Genomic DNA, 14,367 nt, shown 5'->3' on the forward strand with positions numbered 1-14,367 from the left:
CGATGTTAGAGAGAAGGTCATTTGATTCTAAATACCATATTAAACGAGAATTAACCGTTTTCTCCAGGATTTTGCACAAACAGCTAGTCAGAGCAATAGGACGATAGTTTCTGGTGACTTTTGGATCCTTTCCTGGCTTAGCAAAAGCATGAACGGTTGACTTGCACCAGGAATCCGGAAACTGCCCTTCTATAAAGATTCTGTTATATAGGAGGAGCAGATAATCCATAGATTTGGTTGAAAGATGCTTAACCATTTCATAATGGATGCCATCTGGTCCAACAGATGGCATCCATGACAAAGACCAATAGATTGACAGTAGCCACTGGCAGAGGTGAAAGAGATTCTTGCACTGCTTCTATTAGAATGAGCAGAAGCCTGAAAAACAAGATGCATGGTATTTCAGAGACTGCTGGGAGCCACTGCGGTACAAGTAAACACATGGGTTGTGTTAGGGTAGCTAAGAATAGAAACAGGTGCAGGTATACTTGCGTGTACACCAATGCTAGGAGGTTAGTAAATAAATTTGATGAATTTGAGGTATTGCTCAAAACATCGAAGTCAGATATTGTTGAGATATCAGAGACGTGGCGTCACACAGATATAAGGGATGCAGAACTGCAATTTGGGGAGTACAACGTCTACAGAAAGGATAGACAGGATAGGAAGGGGGGAGGGGTTATGCTATTAGTTAAGAAACACATAAAAACCAAGGAAGTGAAGCCAGTCGACATCCCTGGACAGTGCAGTGTGGAATCAGTTTGGTGTGACATAAACATTGGGAGATCAAAATTGAGAGTAGGAGTGTGCTATAGGCCTAATGACTCTGATGAGTATAATAAGGAACTGTACAGGGAAATAGAGTGGGCCAGTAAATCAGAGTGTCTTATAATGGGAGATTTTAATTTCCCAGATATTGACTGGAATTTGGGGGCTGGTTACTCACACACTAGCAGGGCTTTTGTGGATTTATTGGATGATTGTTTTCTACATCAGCATGTTCGGGAGGCAACTAGAGGGAGTAATACTCTTGATTTGATTATCAGCAGTGATTCTTCATGCATTAAGAATCTGCAGATAAATGAACCACTAGGTGGCAGTGATCACAGTGTGCTGAAGTGGGATTTACTCAAAGAGGTAACTACCATTAGGGGTAAAGGGAAGGGTTATTGCTTCCGTAAAGGCGACTACGATGGACTGAGACAGTATTTAAATTCTATACAGTGGGACCAACTGACGATGTTACCAACAGCAAATTCAAAATGGGAAGCATTCAAAGAACTTATCTTGGAAGCTACTAGGCTTTACATACCAACTAAGAAATATTGTTCAAGGTTTAGGCCAAAATGGATGTCAGATGAACTAATGAGGCATATGGCACAGAAGAAAAATGCATGGGATACATACAAATTAACACATGATACAGAAGCCTATGATAGATACAAGTTGATATGCAACCAAGTTACAAAGGAGGTTAGGCAGGCGAAGGCAGATTACGAGAAATCCTTGGCAAGGGATGCAAAGAAAAACAGCAAAGAGTTCTTTACTTATGTAAACTCTAGAAGGAAGGGGATGAATCAGATTGGTCCACTTGATATTGATGGGTCAAGTGTTGATGATCCTGCTCAGGTAGCTAACAAACTAAATGAATATTTTACATTGACATTCACACATGAGGAGTTATTCAGCGAGGGGAATGCCAGAGGTGTATTCAACTCTAGCAGTAAGCTACAGAATCTTGAAATAACTGGGAGTAAAGTGGAGGAGAAACTGTTGAAGATAAACACAAGAAAGGCACCTGGGGTGGATGGGATCTACCCAGTTATATTAAAGGAGGCAGCAAAGGAAGTAAGCAAACCCTTAGCCATAATTATGAGAGCTTCCTTGGACTCAGGGGAGGTACCCATAGACTGGAAATGTGCAAATGTGACCCCAATTCACAAAGGAGGATCAAAGGCTGACAGAAGTAATTATAGACCTGTGAGCTTAACTTCTGTTCCAGGAAAATTAATGGAGGCACTGGTTAAAGAAGCACTGCAGGATCATTTAGACAAGACTTCAGTTATAGCTCAGACACAGCATGGTTTTGTTAAGGGGAAGTCTTGCCTGACCAACTTGATTGGATACTATGATGCAGTCACAAAAGAACTGGATGCAGGGAATAACTTTGATATTATATACTTGGATCTTAGAAAGGCTTTTGATACTGTTGCACATGGAAGACTGCTACACAAATTGGAGCAGTGTGACATTGGAGGCAAATTGCTGCTATGGATAAAGGGGTGGTTGAGGGGGAGAAGACAGAGAGTGGTAATCAATGGACACTGCTCATCGTGGACTGATGTTATTAGTGGAGTCCCTCAGGGCTCAGTGTTGGGTCCATTATTGTTTTCTGTATTTATAAATGATATTGATGATGGTATATCGGGCTTAATGTCCAAGTTTGCAGATGATACAAAGGTTGGCAGGGTTGTCAAGGACACTACTGACACTATGCTGCTGCAACAGGATCTGGAAAGGTTGAGCAGATGGCAAATGAAGTTTAACATTGACAAATGTAAAGTACTACACATGGGAAACAGCAACCCCAGAGCAACGTATCAACTCTGTGGTACTACACTGACAGTGGTAGAGAATGAAAGGGACTTGGGGGTGGTTGTGCAGGCAGATATGAAGTTCTCTGAGCAGTGCAGATGGGCGGCAAGAGTAGCTCATGGAGTATTGTCAATGATATACAGGAATTTTTCCAGCAGGGATAAGGAGGTGATTATTCCATTGTATAAGGCGATGGTCAGGCCACACCTAGAGTACTGTATACAGGTCTGGAGGCTTCATTTCAAGAAGGATGTAGAGCTGCTGGAACGAGTACAGAGAAGGGCAACAAGATTAGTGAATGGAACAAAGGGGTGCTCTTATGAAGAAAGGCTTAAGTTTTGCAAATTACAGTGTCTGGAGACTAGGCACCAGCGAGGTGATCTGATAGAGGTGTATAAAGCCTTGAATGGTTTAAGCATGCTCAATGCTGATGGGATTCTTCCTCTAGCTCAGAATAATCACCTGAGAGGGCATAAATTCAAATTGAGGAAAGACAGATGTAGGATAGACGTGCGGAAATTTGCCTTTAGCCAGTGGGTGGTTGGTTGGTGGAACAGACTTCCATCCCTTGTGGTGGAGGTTGATAGCCTAAATAAGTTTAAGGCTCAGCTGGACAGGTATTTTGAACGAACAGAGGGGTGAAGTGGAAGTGGGTTTTTTTTTTTTTTTTTTTTGGCTGATGCTGCATAAGCTTGCTTTCTTGCATCAAATGCCTCTATTAATGCTAATGCTAACAGCACTTGCTTTGGAAAGAGTGAGGGCTCTTTTCAGTTCCTGTATAGTAAATGCCTCGTTGTAGGGATAGAGGCCCTTGGAGTTAAAATTATGTGCCTGTTTTTCCAGTTTATGTTTCAGCACCAGGAACTCTGGGGAATACGAGGATGTTGCGGAGATGTTAGAGAATGTTTCCCCAAGAGAATTGGCTATTGCAGTTGGGTCTGCAATAGTGCATCCATTATAATCTAGGATTGAAGAAGGGTGGGATGTATATTTTCCCTTCACTTTCCGGATTTTATCCCAGACTACCTTAGAGTTGGTAGACTTTTTAATAGATGATGTAAAACGGATCCACGATTCCTTTTGACTCTGATGATGGATGTAGCGTGCTTTGGCTGGTGCACGTTTGAAGGCTATAAGGTTGTTCGTGGTAGGGTATCGCCGAAATATCCCCCACGCTTTGTTTTGAGTCTTTTTTGCTGTTGTGCATTGTGAATTCCACCAAAGTTTGGGAAATGGTGGAAACCAGGCAGATGTTTTTGGGACAGCATTCGCAGCTGCTTGGACAATGATTTCTGTAATGTACTTTACTGCGTCATTGATAGGCTCCCGACTGACTGTACTGAGGTCAAAATTTGCCTGATGTTTGAAGACATTCCAGTCACCCTGATCAAACTTCCACCGTGGTAACCTAAAAGGAAGACATGGTCTCCCACTGTGTAACAAGGTTATCACTGGGAAGTGATCACTTCCATATGGATTCTCCTCCACTTCCCAAGTGAGTGAAGGGAGTAGAGAAGGGGAGCAGATAGAGAGATCAATTGCAGAAAAAGTATGGGTAGGCATGTAGAAGAAGGTGTTTGTTCCAGTATTTAGAAGGGAAAGGTCATTGTCATTGAGCATACGCTCTATGACTCATCCCCTTCCGTTGATGTTAGCACTACCCCACAGGGTGTTATGTCCATTCATATCCCCGAGAAGTAAGTAAGTAAGGGGGGAGGCAACTGCGTTACAAGATCATCAAGGTCTTCCTGGGGGATGTCAGTCCCAGGTGGCAAATAAAGAGAGCAGACTGTTAATATAAATCCCACCGTAAGGCGAATTGCAACAGCTTCCATGCTAGTTGTAATTAGCAAGGGCTGAACTGGGGTCTGGTTGCCGACAAGGATAGCCACTCCTCCATGAGCAGAGCCATCCACAATTCTATCCTTTCGAAAAATTGTGATGTTGTGCATGGTGGGATCATCATTTGCCTTTAGATATGTCTCCTGCAAGCAAAAGCACACTGGCTCATGCTTTTGCAGGAGGGCCTTGATGTCATCAATATTTCGCAGGAATCCACGACAATTCCATTGTAGGAATTTAGCCATTATTTTGGCTTGGTGGGTCCATCAGGCGGCTTCCGAGGTGCTGAGGGCTTACTTTTATCAGTCTTGGGTTTATCTTTTTTGGGGAAGAATGGACGCTGTCCCGTGTCCATTTCTTCCTCCACAAAGAGTTCCAAGACTGAATCTTCGGGTACCTCCTTCTGCTCGACATCCATGTTTTCTTGGGTACTAGGTGGGGGGGACTTCCCCTTTCTTATTCTTTTCTTTCATAATTACCTTTGTTACTTGTGGAGCATTAGGAGGTACTGATATAGGGGTGGCAGCTGATTGGTTTTTCTGTGCAGGTTTTTGAGAACTTAAGAGATAACGCGCGATGGGAATGAAAGACTCCTTTGGAGGAATGGTCATGTCCGTCTGAGTTCCGACGGAACATCTCCCTGCTACCTTCTGGGCGTAGGTAGGTTTGTTGATATTCAGGGGTTTCACAGATTTCCTTGCCTCCTGGTATGATATATTTAGCTCTGCCTTCAGCCGTTGAATTTCTTTTTCTTCTTTCCGCCTCTGGCATGCTCGTGAGTAGGCCGGGTGTTCGCCTTCACAGTTAATAAAGGTGGGTTTTGCGGCTGAACATGTTGTTGTTTCGTGGTCCTTTGCACCGCATCGAGCGCATGCAAGGACGCCACGGCAGGCCGTTTGAGAATGTCCATACTTCTGGCATTTAAAACACTGTAAAGGGTTCGGAACGTATGGACGCACTGAACAATTCATGTATCCAGCTTTAATCTCGTCAGGAGGTTTAGGAGAGTTAAAAGTCAGGATAACGCTCTTGGTTTTAACAATTTTTCCATCCCTTCGCGCAGTAATTCTCTTGACGGCAATAACTCCCTGTGGTTTTAATTTGGAGCAGATTTCCTCCTCGGTTACGTCGAGAAGGTTCCACTCCGAAATGACACCTCTCGATGAATTGAGTGTTCTGTGTGGTGTCACTGTTATGGGTACTCCTCCGATTGATGTTACTCGGAGTAGATGTTCAGACTGCCTGTCATTTTTTGTTTCAATCAAGAGTTCCCCAGAACGGAGCCTCTTAACTGACTTGGGTGAACGTGCTAACCCATCCAACCCTTTTTGTATAAAAACGGGTCACATTTTACCAATCGGTGTTTCATTCGTGGAATGCATAATTAAGAACCTTGGGACAGGCCCTGATGGTAGTTCGGTTTGCTGCCTCTTTGTAGCAATAATGCTATCTGTCTCTCCGTCTCTGTTTTCAGATAGGGACCGGGTTGGGGCCCCTGAAGAAATATATTTATCAGGATTCATGAAGTTTTGAAGTGGTTCAGTGCCCGGGCTCCCCACCCACCATGGAGCCCAAAGGGACGCCCACTACCCGGCAAGCAATAAATGCGCTCGGGAGTGGAACGCCAGGGCTACCCAGACACCATACCTGCACCGCCGCCAGCCTGAATCCTGTCCCTCGGACCGTGAGGGTAGGGGCGTGGCATTGACATGGTTGACCCTCGCAGGCGAGCCTACTAGCCGACTGAACCTAGCTGGGCCTTCCAGGACCTCCCGTCTTGTCGAAGCAGAGGCCAAAGCTGGGCCCCTCGACTACCAGGATCACCCTTTCCGAATTTCCACGGGTCGCAGCGCACGGCAAACACGCCGGATTCCATTGATGTAAGCCTGGAACCTGGGCTGTGGGCGTTGGATCCCAGTGATGCTAGTCTGGAAGTCCAGCAGCATCACTGGGAGGTCCCCTCACCACGTACAGGTGCCCACGTCGAGGGGACATCCTTTTGAAGGAAGACCACAGGAGGCATTGAATGGAGCAGGTTGGGAATGGTGGGATGTGTTTTACCAAGATCATTAATACACGAGTTGGAAGAAAATGGAATGCTAGCAGGTCAGCTTTATCCTTGGCTGAAGTGACAACAGAACCATCTGGTTTGGACAGAGGTGGAAGCAGAGATGGACAAAAGTTGCGGCCAATACCTTTGGCAAGAGACCAGAATGCTTGACTACCATTAGGGCAAGAAGCAAGTTTTTTTACTCTTAATCTATTCAAACTCTAGTTTGGACTGATTAATAACTGCTTTATAATTGTTGCGAGCTTTGGTGTAGGCAGAAAATGAAACTGAAGAATTAGAAACAAGCCAATTACGATATGCAACGTTCTTCTCTTGAACAGCCTTGGCACATTTATTGGAAAACCAAGGTTTAGATAAAGGACGAGATTTTAAAGTTGTGTGGGATAAAGGATTCCATTCCTGCAAGAATAATTTCACTGACACGATCTGAGCAAACGTTGATATAAGAAGTTTTGAAACAGTAATCCGACCAAGGAAAAGAAGAAAAGAAATCTCGCAGGTCATCCCATTTTGCATTCTTGTAATGCCAAACAATACGAGGATGGGAATAGCCATGAGATAAAGGCTCCATTGGAGAAGCGAAAATCACCACGTTGTGAACTGAGGTGCCTAAAGGACCTCTCACTTCAACTGTGTACTTCGAAGGGTTGTTTGTGAGAAAAAGATCAAGCGTGTTGGCTGTATGATTAGGATTATCCGGTATTCTTGTAGGTAAATGAACAATCTGTGCACGGTCATTAGTAATTGCAAAAGCCTCAGCATCTCGACTAGCTGGGTCGGTATGACTAGAAAACGGAAGCCAGCTGGAGTTGTGAACATTAAAATCACCAAGGAAAATTACCTCACTGTTAGGAAAGTTGGACTGGAGAAAGTCAAGTTGCAAAGAGAGGAAGTCAAAGAGATCCAAGTGATTAGTGGAGTTGGGATGTTTGTTATTTGTTTTTTAGGAGCATTAGCAGCTAAGGACATATTGCTCCGAGATATGCGGTGCTCATTCCCTGACCTTTCCGCATCCTCCGTATTTGGTAGTGACGGGCTCGAACCACGGTATAATCAAGAAGCGTGTGCTACGCACTGCTGCTCCTTCCCACCTGGCTACAGAGGCGCCGTGGAGTTGGGAGAAAGGTAGAGACAACAGATGAATTTGACACAACGAAGTAGAGACATTTTATGCCAGAGAAGATCGAAAAGAGGATATTCCAAATTACCAAGTCACTGACAGGGAATATCGGAACGGACATATGCACAAGTACCACCTTTGAGGTGAAAGGAATCATACAGCAAATAATTTGGGCATCTGAGATGAGCAGTAGTTGAATCAACTGAAAACAGATTCTGTCAGAAAAAGTACATGGGGTTTGGCAGACTGCAAGTGGAAATGCACATCATTGAGATTAGAATTCAGACTACGTATATTTGTGAAATTAATTAGGAAGTGTTTGGGAGGTTTAGATCTTTTTGCAGATAAGCTTACTCTATTAGTTTGACAATTTATGGTGTATTCAACAGTAAGAAAAAGTGGATGGGACATGCTGCATGAAGTAATGAAATGTTTTGGATATGGCATACACGTGGTAAGAATATTAGCATTAGTAGAGGCATATGATGCAAGAAAGCAAGCTTATGCAGCATCAGCCAAAAAAAAAAATAAATAAATAAATAAATAAATAAAAAATAACCATAAGCTGGACAGTGCAGTGTCGAGTCAGTTTGGTGTGACATAAGCATTGGGAGATCAAAATTAAGAGTTGGAGTGTGCTATAGGCCTAATGACTCTAATGAGTATAATAAGAAACTGTACAGGGAAATAGAGTGGGCCAGTACATCAGAGAGTCTTATAATGGGGGATTTTAATTTCCCAGATATTGACTGGAATATGGGGGCTGGTCACTCACACACTAGCAAGGCTTTTGTGGATTTATTGGATGTTTTTTTTCTACATCAGCATGTTCGGGAGGCAACTAGAGAGAGTAATACTCTTGATTTGATTATCAGTAGTGGTTCTTCATGCATTAAGAATCTGCAGGTAAATGAACAACTAGGTGGCAGTGATCACAGTGTGCTGAAGTGGGATTTACTCAAAGAGGTAACTACCATTAGGGGTAAAGGTAAGGGTTATTGCTTTCGTAAAGGCGACTTCGATGGACTGAGACAGTATTTAAATTCTATACAGTGGGACCAACTGATCATGTTACCAACAGCAAATTCAAAATGGGAAGCATTCAAAGAACTTATCTTGGAAGCTACTAGGCTTTACATACCAACTAAGAAATATTGTTCAAGGTTTAGGCCTAAGTGGATGTCAGATGAACTAATGAGACATATGGCAGAGAAGAAAAATGCATGGGATACATACAAATTAACACGTGACACAGAAGCCTATGATAGATACAAGTTGATCTGTAACCTAGTTACAAAGGAGGTTAGGCATACGAAGGCAGATTACGAGAAATCTTTGGCAAGGGATGCAAAGAAAGACAGCAAAGAGTTCTTTACTTATGTAAACTCTAGAAGGAAGGGGATGAATCAGATTGGACCACTTGATATCGATGGGTCAACTGTTGATGATCCTGCTCAGGTAGCTAATAAACTGAATGAATATTTTGCATCGACATTCACACATGAGGAGTTATTCAGAGAGGGGAATGCCAGAGGTGTATTCAACTCTGGCAGTAAAGTGGAGGAGAAATTGTTGAAGATAAATACAAGAAAGGCACCTGGGGTGGATGGGATCTATCCAGTTATATTAGAGGCAGCAAAGGAAGTAAGCAAACCCTTAGCCATAATTATGAGAGCTTCCTTGGACTCAGAGGAAGTACCCATGGACTGGAGATGTGCAAATGTGACCCTAATTCACAAAGGAGGATCAAAGGGTGACACAAGTAATTATAGACCTGTTAGTTTAACTTCTGTTCCTGGAAAATTAATGGAGGCACTGGTTAAAGAAGCACTGCAGGATCATCTAGACAAGACTTCAGTTATAGCTCAGACACAGCATGGTTTTGTTAAGGGGAAGTCTTGCCTGACGAATTTGATTGGATACTATGATGCAGTCAGAAAAGAACTGGATGCAGGGAATAACTTTGATATTATATACTCTGATCTTAGAAAGGCTTTTGATACTGTTGCACATGGAAGACTGCTGCACAAATTGGAGCAGTGTAGCATTGGAGGCAAATTGCTGCTATGCAGACGATACGAAGGTTGGCAGGGTTGTCAAGGACACTACTGACACTATGCTACTGCAACAGGATCTGGAAAGGTTTAGCAGATGGGCAGAGAGGTGGCAAATGAAGTTTAACATTGACAAATGTAAAGTACTACATATGGGAAACGGCAACCCCAGAGCAACATATCAACTCTGTGGTACTACACTGACAGTGGTAGAGAATGAAAGGGACCTGTGGGTAGTTGTGCAGGCAGATATGAAGTTTTCTGAGCAGCACAGACGGGCTGCAAGAGTAGCTCATGGTGTATTGTCGATGATATATAGCAATTTTTAAAGCAGGGATAAGGCGGTGATTATTCCCTTGTATAAAGCAATGGTCAGACCACACCTAGAGTACTGTATACAGGTCTGGAGGCCTCATTTCAAGAAGGCTGTAGAGATGCTGGAACGAGTACAGAGAAGGGCAACAAGATTAGTGAATGGAACAAAGGGGTGCTCTTACAAAAGAAAGGCTTAAGTTTTGCAAATTACAGTGTCTGGAGACCGGGCACCAGCAAGGTGATCTGATAGATGTGTATAAAGCCTTGAATGGTTTGAGCATGATCAATGCTGATGGGATTCTTCCTCTTGCTCAGAATAATCACCTGAGAGGGCATAAATTCAAATTGAGAAAAGACAGATGTAGGATAGACGTGAGGAAATTTGCCTTTAGCCAGCGGGTGGTTGGTTGGTGTGGCTCAGCTGGACAGGTATTTCGAACGAACGGAGGGGTGAAATGGGAGTGGGTTTTTTTTTTTTTTTTTTGGCTGATGCTGCATAAGCTTGCGTTCTTGCATTATATGCCTCTGCTAATGCTAATAAGGTTTCCTGACCTATAATATAAATTAATTATATGAAACGTAATACAACCAATTTATATAGGGAAGATTAGACTGTTTTTATGCAGGAAACCTAACATTAAACACATTCTCTGATATAAACGAATTATGAATTTTAATAAAACTAAGGTGATCTCTTAAGTTTTTTTTTTAAATGTTGTGGCATGCTGTATCAGTGTTTGGAAAAAGAAAGAAGTTAAATGAAGCCAAATCAAGGGATTTAAGAGGATGTTCTATTTGGGGTATTGGGTTTTTTTTTTTTTTTTTTTGCCACCATCTTCACACAGACCTTTATTTCAAGGATGAGCATTAAAACTGGATGAACACACTCCTTATCCAATTGTTCTGTTATCAATCTGGGTTAGTTTCTCGTGTAAATATAGATACAAAGAAACTATTCAACTCATCATTCACTCAACGATCTGCTAAGGGTCATCAATACTGTTTCCATTGGATCATTGCTTGCAATGGTTCAATGTGGCTCTTTTCTCTTAAAGCAAATAACCCTTTACTATCTTTCTTGGACCTCTTTGCCAAATCATTTCATAATCTGCCTCAGCTTGTTTCACCATAAGTACCTTGATTACAGACCAATTTATATATTCCATACTGAGTAATATGGAATGTATAGAACTGCAGTCTTTTGAATCAACTTTTTTTCTGATACTAATTTCATCAGTTCTCTTGTCATTCATTCCAGTTTAAAATTCAAACCACATCTTTTAAAATTATCCTAGAATATCAAACATTTACCATATATTCCAGCATGTAAGTTGACATTTCAATCACTAAAAAAAAATTTTAATTTTAGATAGACTTATACAGTTTATATAAAATCTTAAGCTTAAATTATAACTAACTGTAAGTTTAAGGACTCTTTATGTGCTGTATTATAATGACTAAGTATATTAAAGTAGCACCACTTAATTTTCAGCACTCACCTCTTGATGAATCTTATATCAGCATCTAGTGAACTAGCCAATAGTTCAAATTCATCTAATTCATTAACTTGATCTAATAAATTAATATAAACTAAAAGTTGAAAAAAAGCATACCTTTACTATGCTTCTGTCACAGAAAAGAGTATGCTTTTCTCCATTCTTAGTAACTTTAATACAACCCTTAAATGTGTAAGTACATAATTTTCAATACGCATTTTCTGTAACATTTATGCAAATATAATTTTCTGTAGCATATATACAAATATAATTTTCTGGAACAACTAGCCTTGAAACTTTTTATATATAACGTAGTATCATTTTAGAACATTTTTTTACAATAAAGAAGTGCTATTATACAAAAAAAAATATAATAAATTTCTACATTGTGTGTACATATCCTTTTGCCAATTTAAATTTATATCCCCATTTGTGTGTCATCCAACAAAGGTCCTTTCCACTCTTTCTTGGATGACACACATGATAGGATATAACATTAAAAAAGATGGTTTCTGGATAAATGTACGAAAATTTGTTTTCAACCAGAAAATAATTGATTGTTAGAATAAACTTCCACTTGGTGTTGCTGGATAAATGTACGGATATTTGTTTTCAGATAGAGAATAATTGATTGTTAGAATAAACTTCCACTTAGTGTCTCCAGTACTCCATAAAGTTAGGGGAGGACTGGAGTGTAAATTAGAATCAAAGAGAAAAATGAATTGGATCTTTTTTTTTTTTAATTGGCTGATTCTGTATAAGCTTGCTTCCTTGCTCAATTTGTCACTACTAATACTAAATATCTCTGATCCATCTGTCTTTTAAAGAGTTCTCTGTGTTCAGATTTTTCGCACATTTTTTTTTTATTCTGTGCATAAAGTCATTGTTCAAAATACTGTCTGGTCACATACTGGAAGGCACCTCCGTAGCCAGGTGGGAAGGAGCAGCAGTGCGTAGCACACGCTTCTTGATTAGACTGGGGTTCGAGCCCGTTACCACCAAATACGGAGAATGCGGAAAGGTCAAGGGAATGCCCACCACATATTCCCAGAGCAATATGGCCTCAGTTGCTAATGCTCCTAAAAAAAAAAAAAAAAAAAAACATACTGAAAATTGGAGAAAAAGAGGCAAAGAAAGTTAAATATATATTTTACCTTGTCAGAAATAATGTCAGCTCCTCTAGAAAGGGTTTTCAGAGTTAATAAGATGCTAAACAAAGAAAAGGAAACATTTTCAGGTAAGATGGAAAGCATGTCTAAAATAGCATTTACACACAGTATCAGTTGTTCTTGTTCCTGTACCTAAATGAAAAAGACAATAAATATTACATCAGATGGTAAATATATTATTTTATTCTATTCTTCTAAGCAAAAATATAAACATGCACACATGATGGGATAAAATTTCATCAATATTACAAATGTTGCTGTTAGAAACAATCATAAATATTTCAAAAATCAAGCTACACAGGGTCTTCAAATGCATGTGCAAAAAATTCTGGGATATACATGGTCTAAAACAAAAAAAAATTAAAATTAAGATTAAATAAACACATTAGATAAGTTACTTATTTCAGAATTAGTTGCTACATATAAAAGTGATTTACAACAATCATTTGAAGCTTAAGTGGCATGAAAGTAAAGGAGGTGCAAATGTTCCAAAACAGCAATAAATAAAGCACTGATATACACTACCCTACCATTAATAATATTACCACCTGCCTTACAAAAAAGGAGCTTTCATTGTTTGTCACATTTAATATTTTGTGCTGAAATCTTTTGCTTTTATGATGGCCTTCAATCTTTGAGGCATACTCTCAACCAACTTTTCATAAATGTCAGGTGATATGTCCCTCCACTTGGCCTTTAACACAACCACCAGTTCAGCCTTGTTCCGGAGCAATATGGCCTTAGTTACTAATGCTCCTAAAAACCAAACAACAACAGCCAATGTGTACAAAACGGACAGAAAGGAGAAGAGGGATTATGCTCTTAGTTAAGAAGCTTATTAAATCTAAGGCAGTGCATCCAATTTACATGGATGGCCAGTGCAATGTTGAGTCAGTTTAGTGTGACATATGCACTGGGAAAACAGAAATGAGGGCAGGTGTGTATAACAGTACAGGCCTAATGACAATGATGAGTACAATAAACCATATAAAGAAATAAATGTCTTATAATGGAAAGAAATGTCTTATAATGGGGTATTTTAACTTTCCAGATATTGACTGGAGCTTGTGGGTTGGTCACTCACACGCTAGCAAGACTTTTGTGGATGTACTGGATGAAGAGAGTCAACAAAAGAAGCAATATTCTTGATCTGATTATCAACAGCAATTCTTCATGCATTAAGAATCTGCAAGTAAAAGACCTACTAGATGGCAGTGATAATAGTGTACTGACAAGGGATTTACTTAAAGACATAACTACTATCATGGGTATAGAGAAAGGCTTTTGCTTTCATAAGGGAGACTATAGTAGTCTCAGACAGTTTTTAAATTCTATACAGTGGGACCAACTGATGATTTTACCAACAGCAAATTCTAAATGGGGGAAGCATTCAGGGTAGCAATCATAGAAGCTACTATGCTTTTCATACCAACTAAGAAATACTGTTCAAAGGCTTACATGGTATGTTCAAAAATGCATGTGATGGATATAAAGTATCAGGTGATACAGATGCCTAGGGTAGATATAAACAGTCTGCATTCAAGTCACAAAGGAGGTTAGGTAGACTACGGCAGAAGATTACGAGATGTCTACCAAAGAATGCTTCTTAGCTTACATTAACAGTAGAAGGAAGGGATTGAATCACATTGATCCAACTGATGTTGACAGTCCTGCTCAGGTTGCGAAAATTCTTCATGTGTGAATG

At 40.5% G+C, this 14,367-nt stretch overlaps 1 protein-coding gene across 1 annotated transcript in view; it reads right to left on the reverse strand.

The window, feature by feature from the left end:
* Positions 1–14,367, reverse strand: part of Dnaaf5 (Dynein axonemal assembly factor 5) — a 124,709-nt gene that overhangs the window by 43,521 nt on the left and 66,821 nt on the right. The window contains exon 6 of the mRNA XM_090386606.1: positions 12,648–12,794. Within this exon, the coding sequence (XP_090242732.1) occupies positions 12,648–12,794 (147 nt within the window). The remainder of the gene's footprint in view (positions 1–12,647; positions 12,795–14,367) is intronic.

Source organism: Mastigoproctus giganteus, chromosome 12, assembly GCF_048544385.1.
Source record: "Mastigoproctus giganteus isolate SK-2022 chromosome 12, ASM4854438v1, whole genome shotgun sequence".
Taxonomy (NCBI): domain Eukaryota; kingdom Metazoa; phylum Arthropoda; class Arachnida; order Uropygi; family Thelyphonidae; genus Mastigoproctus; species Mastigoproctus giganteus.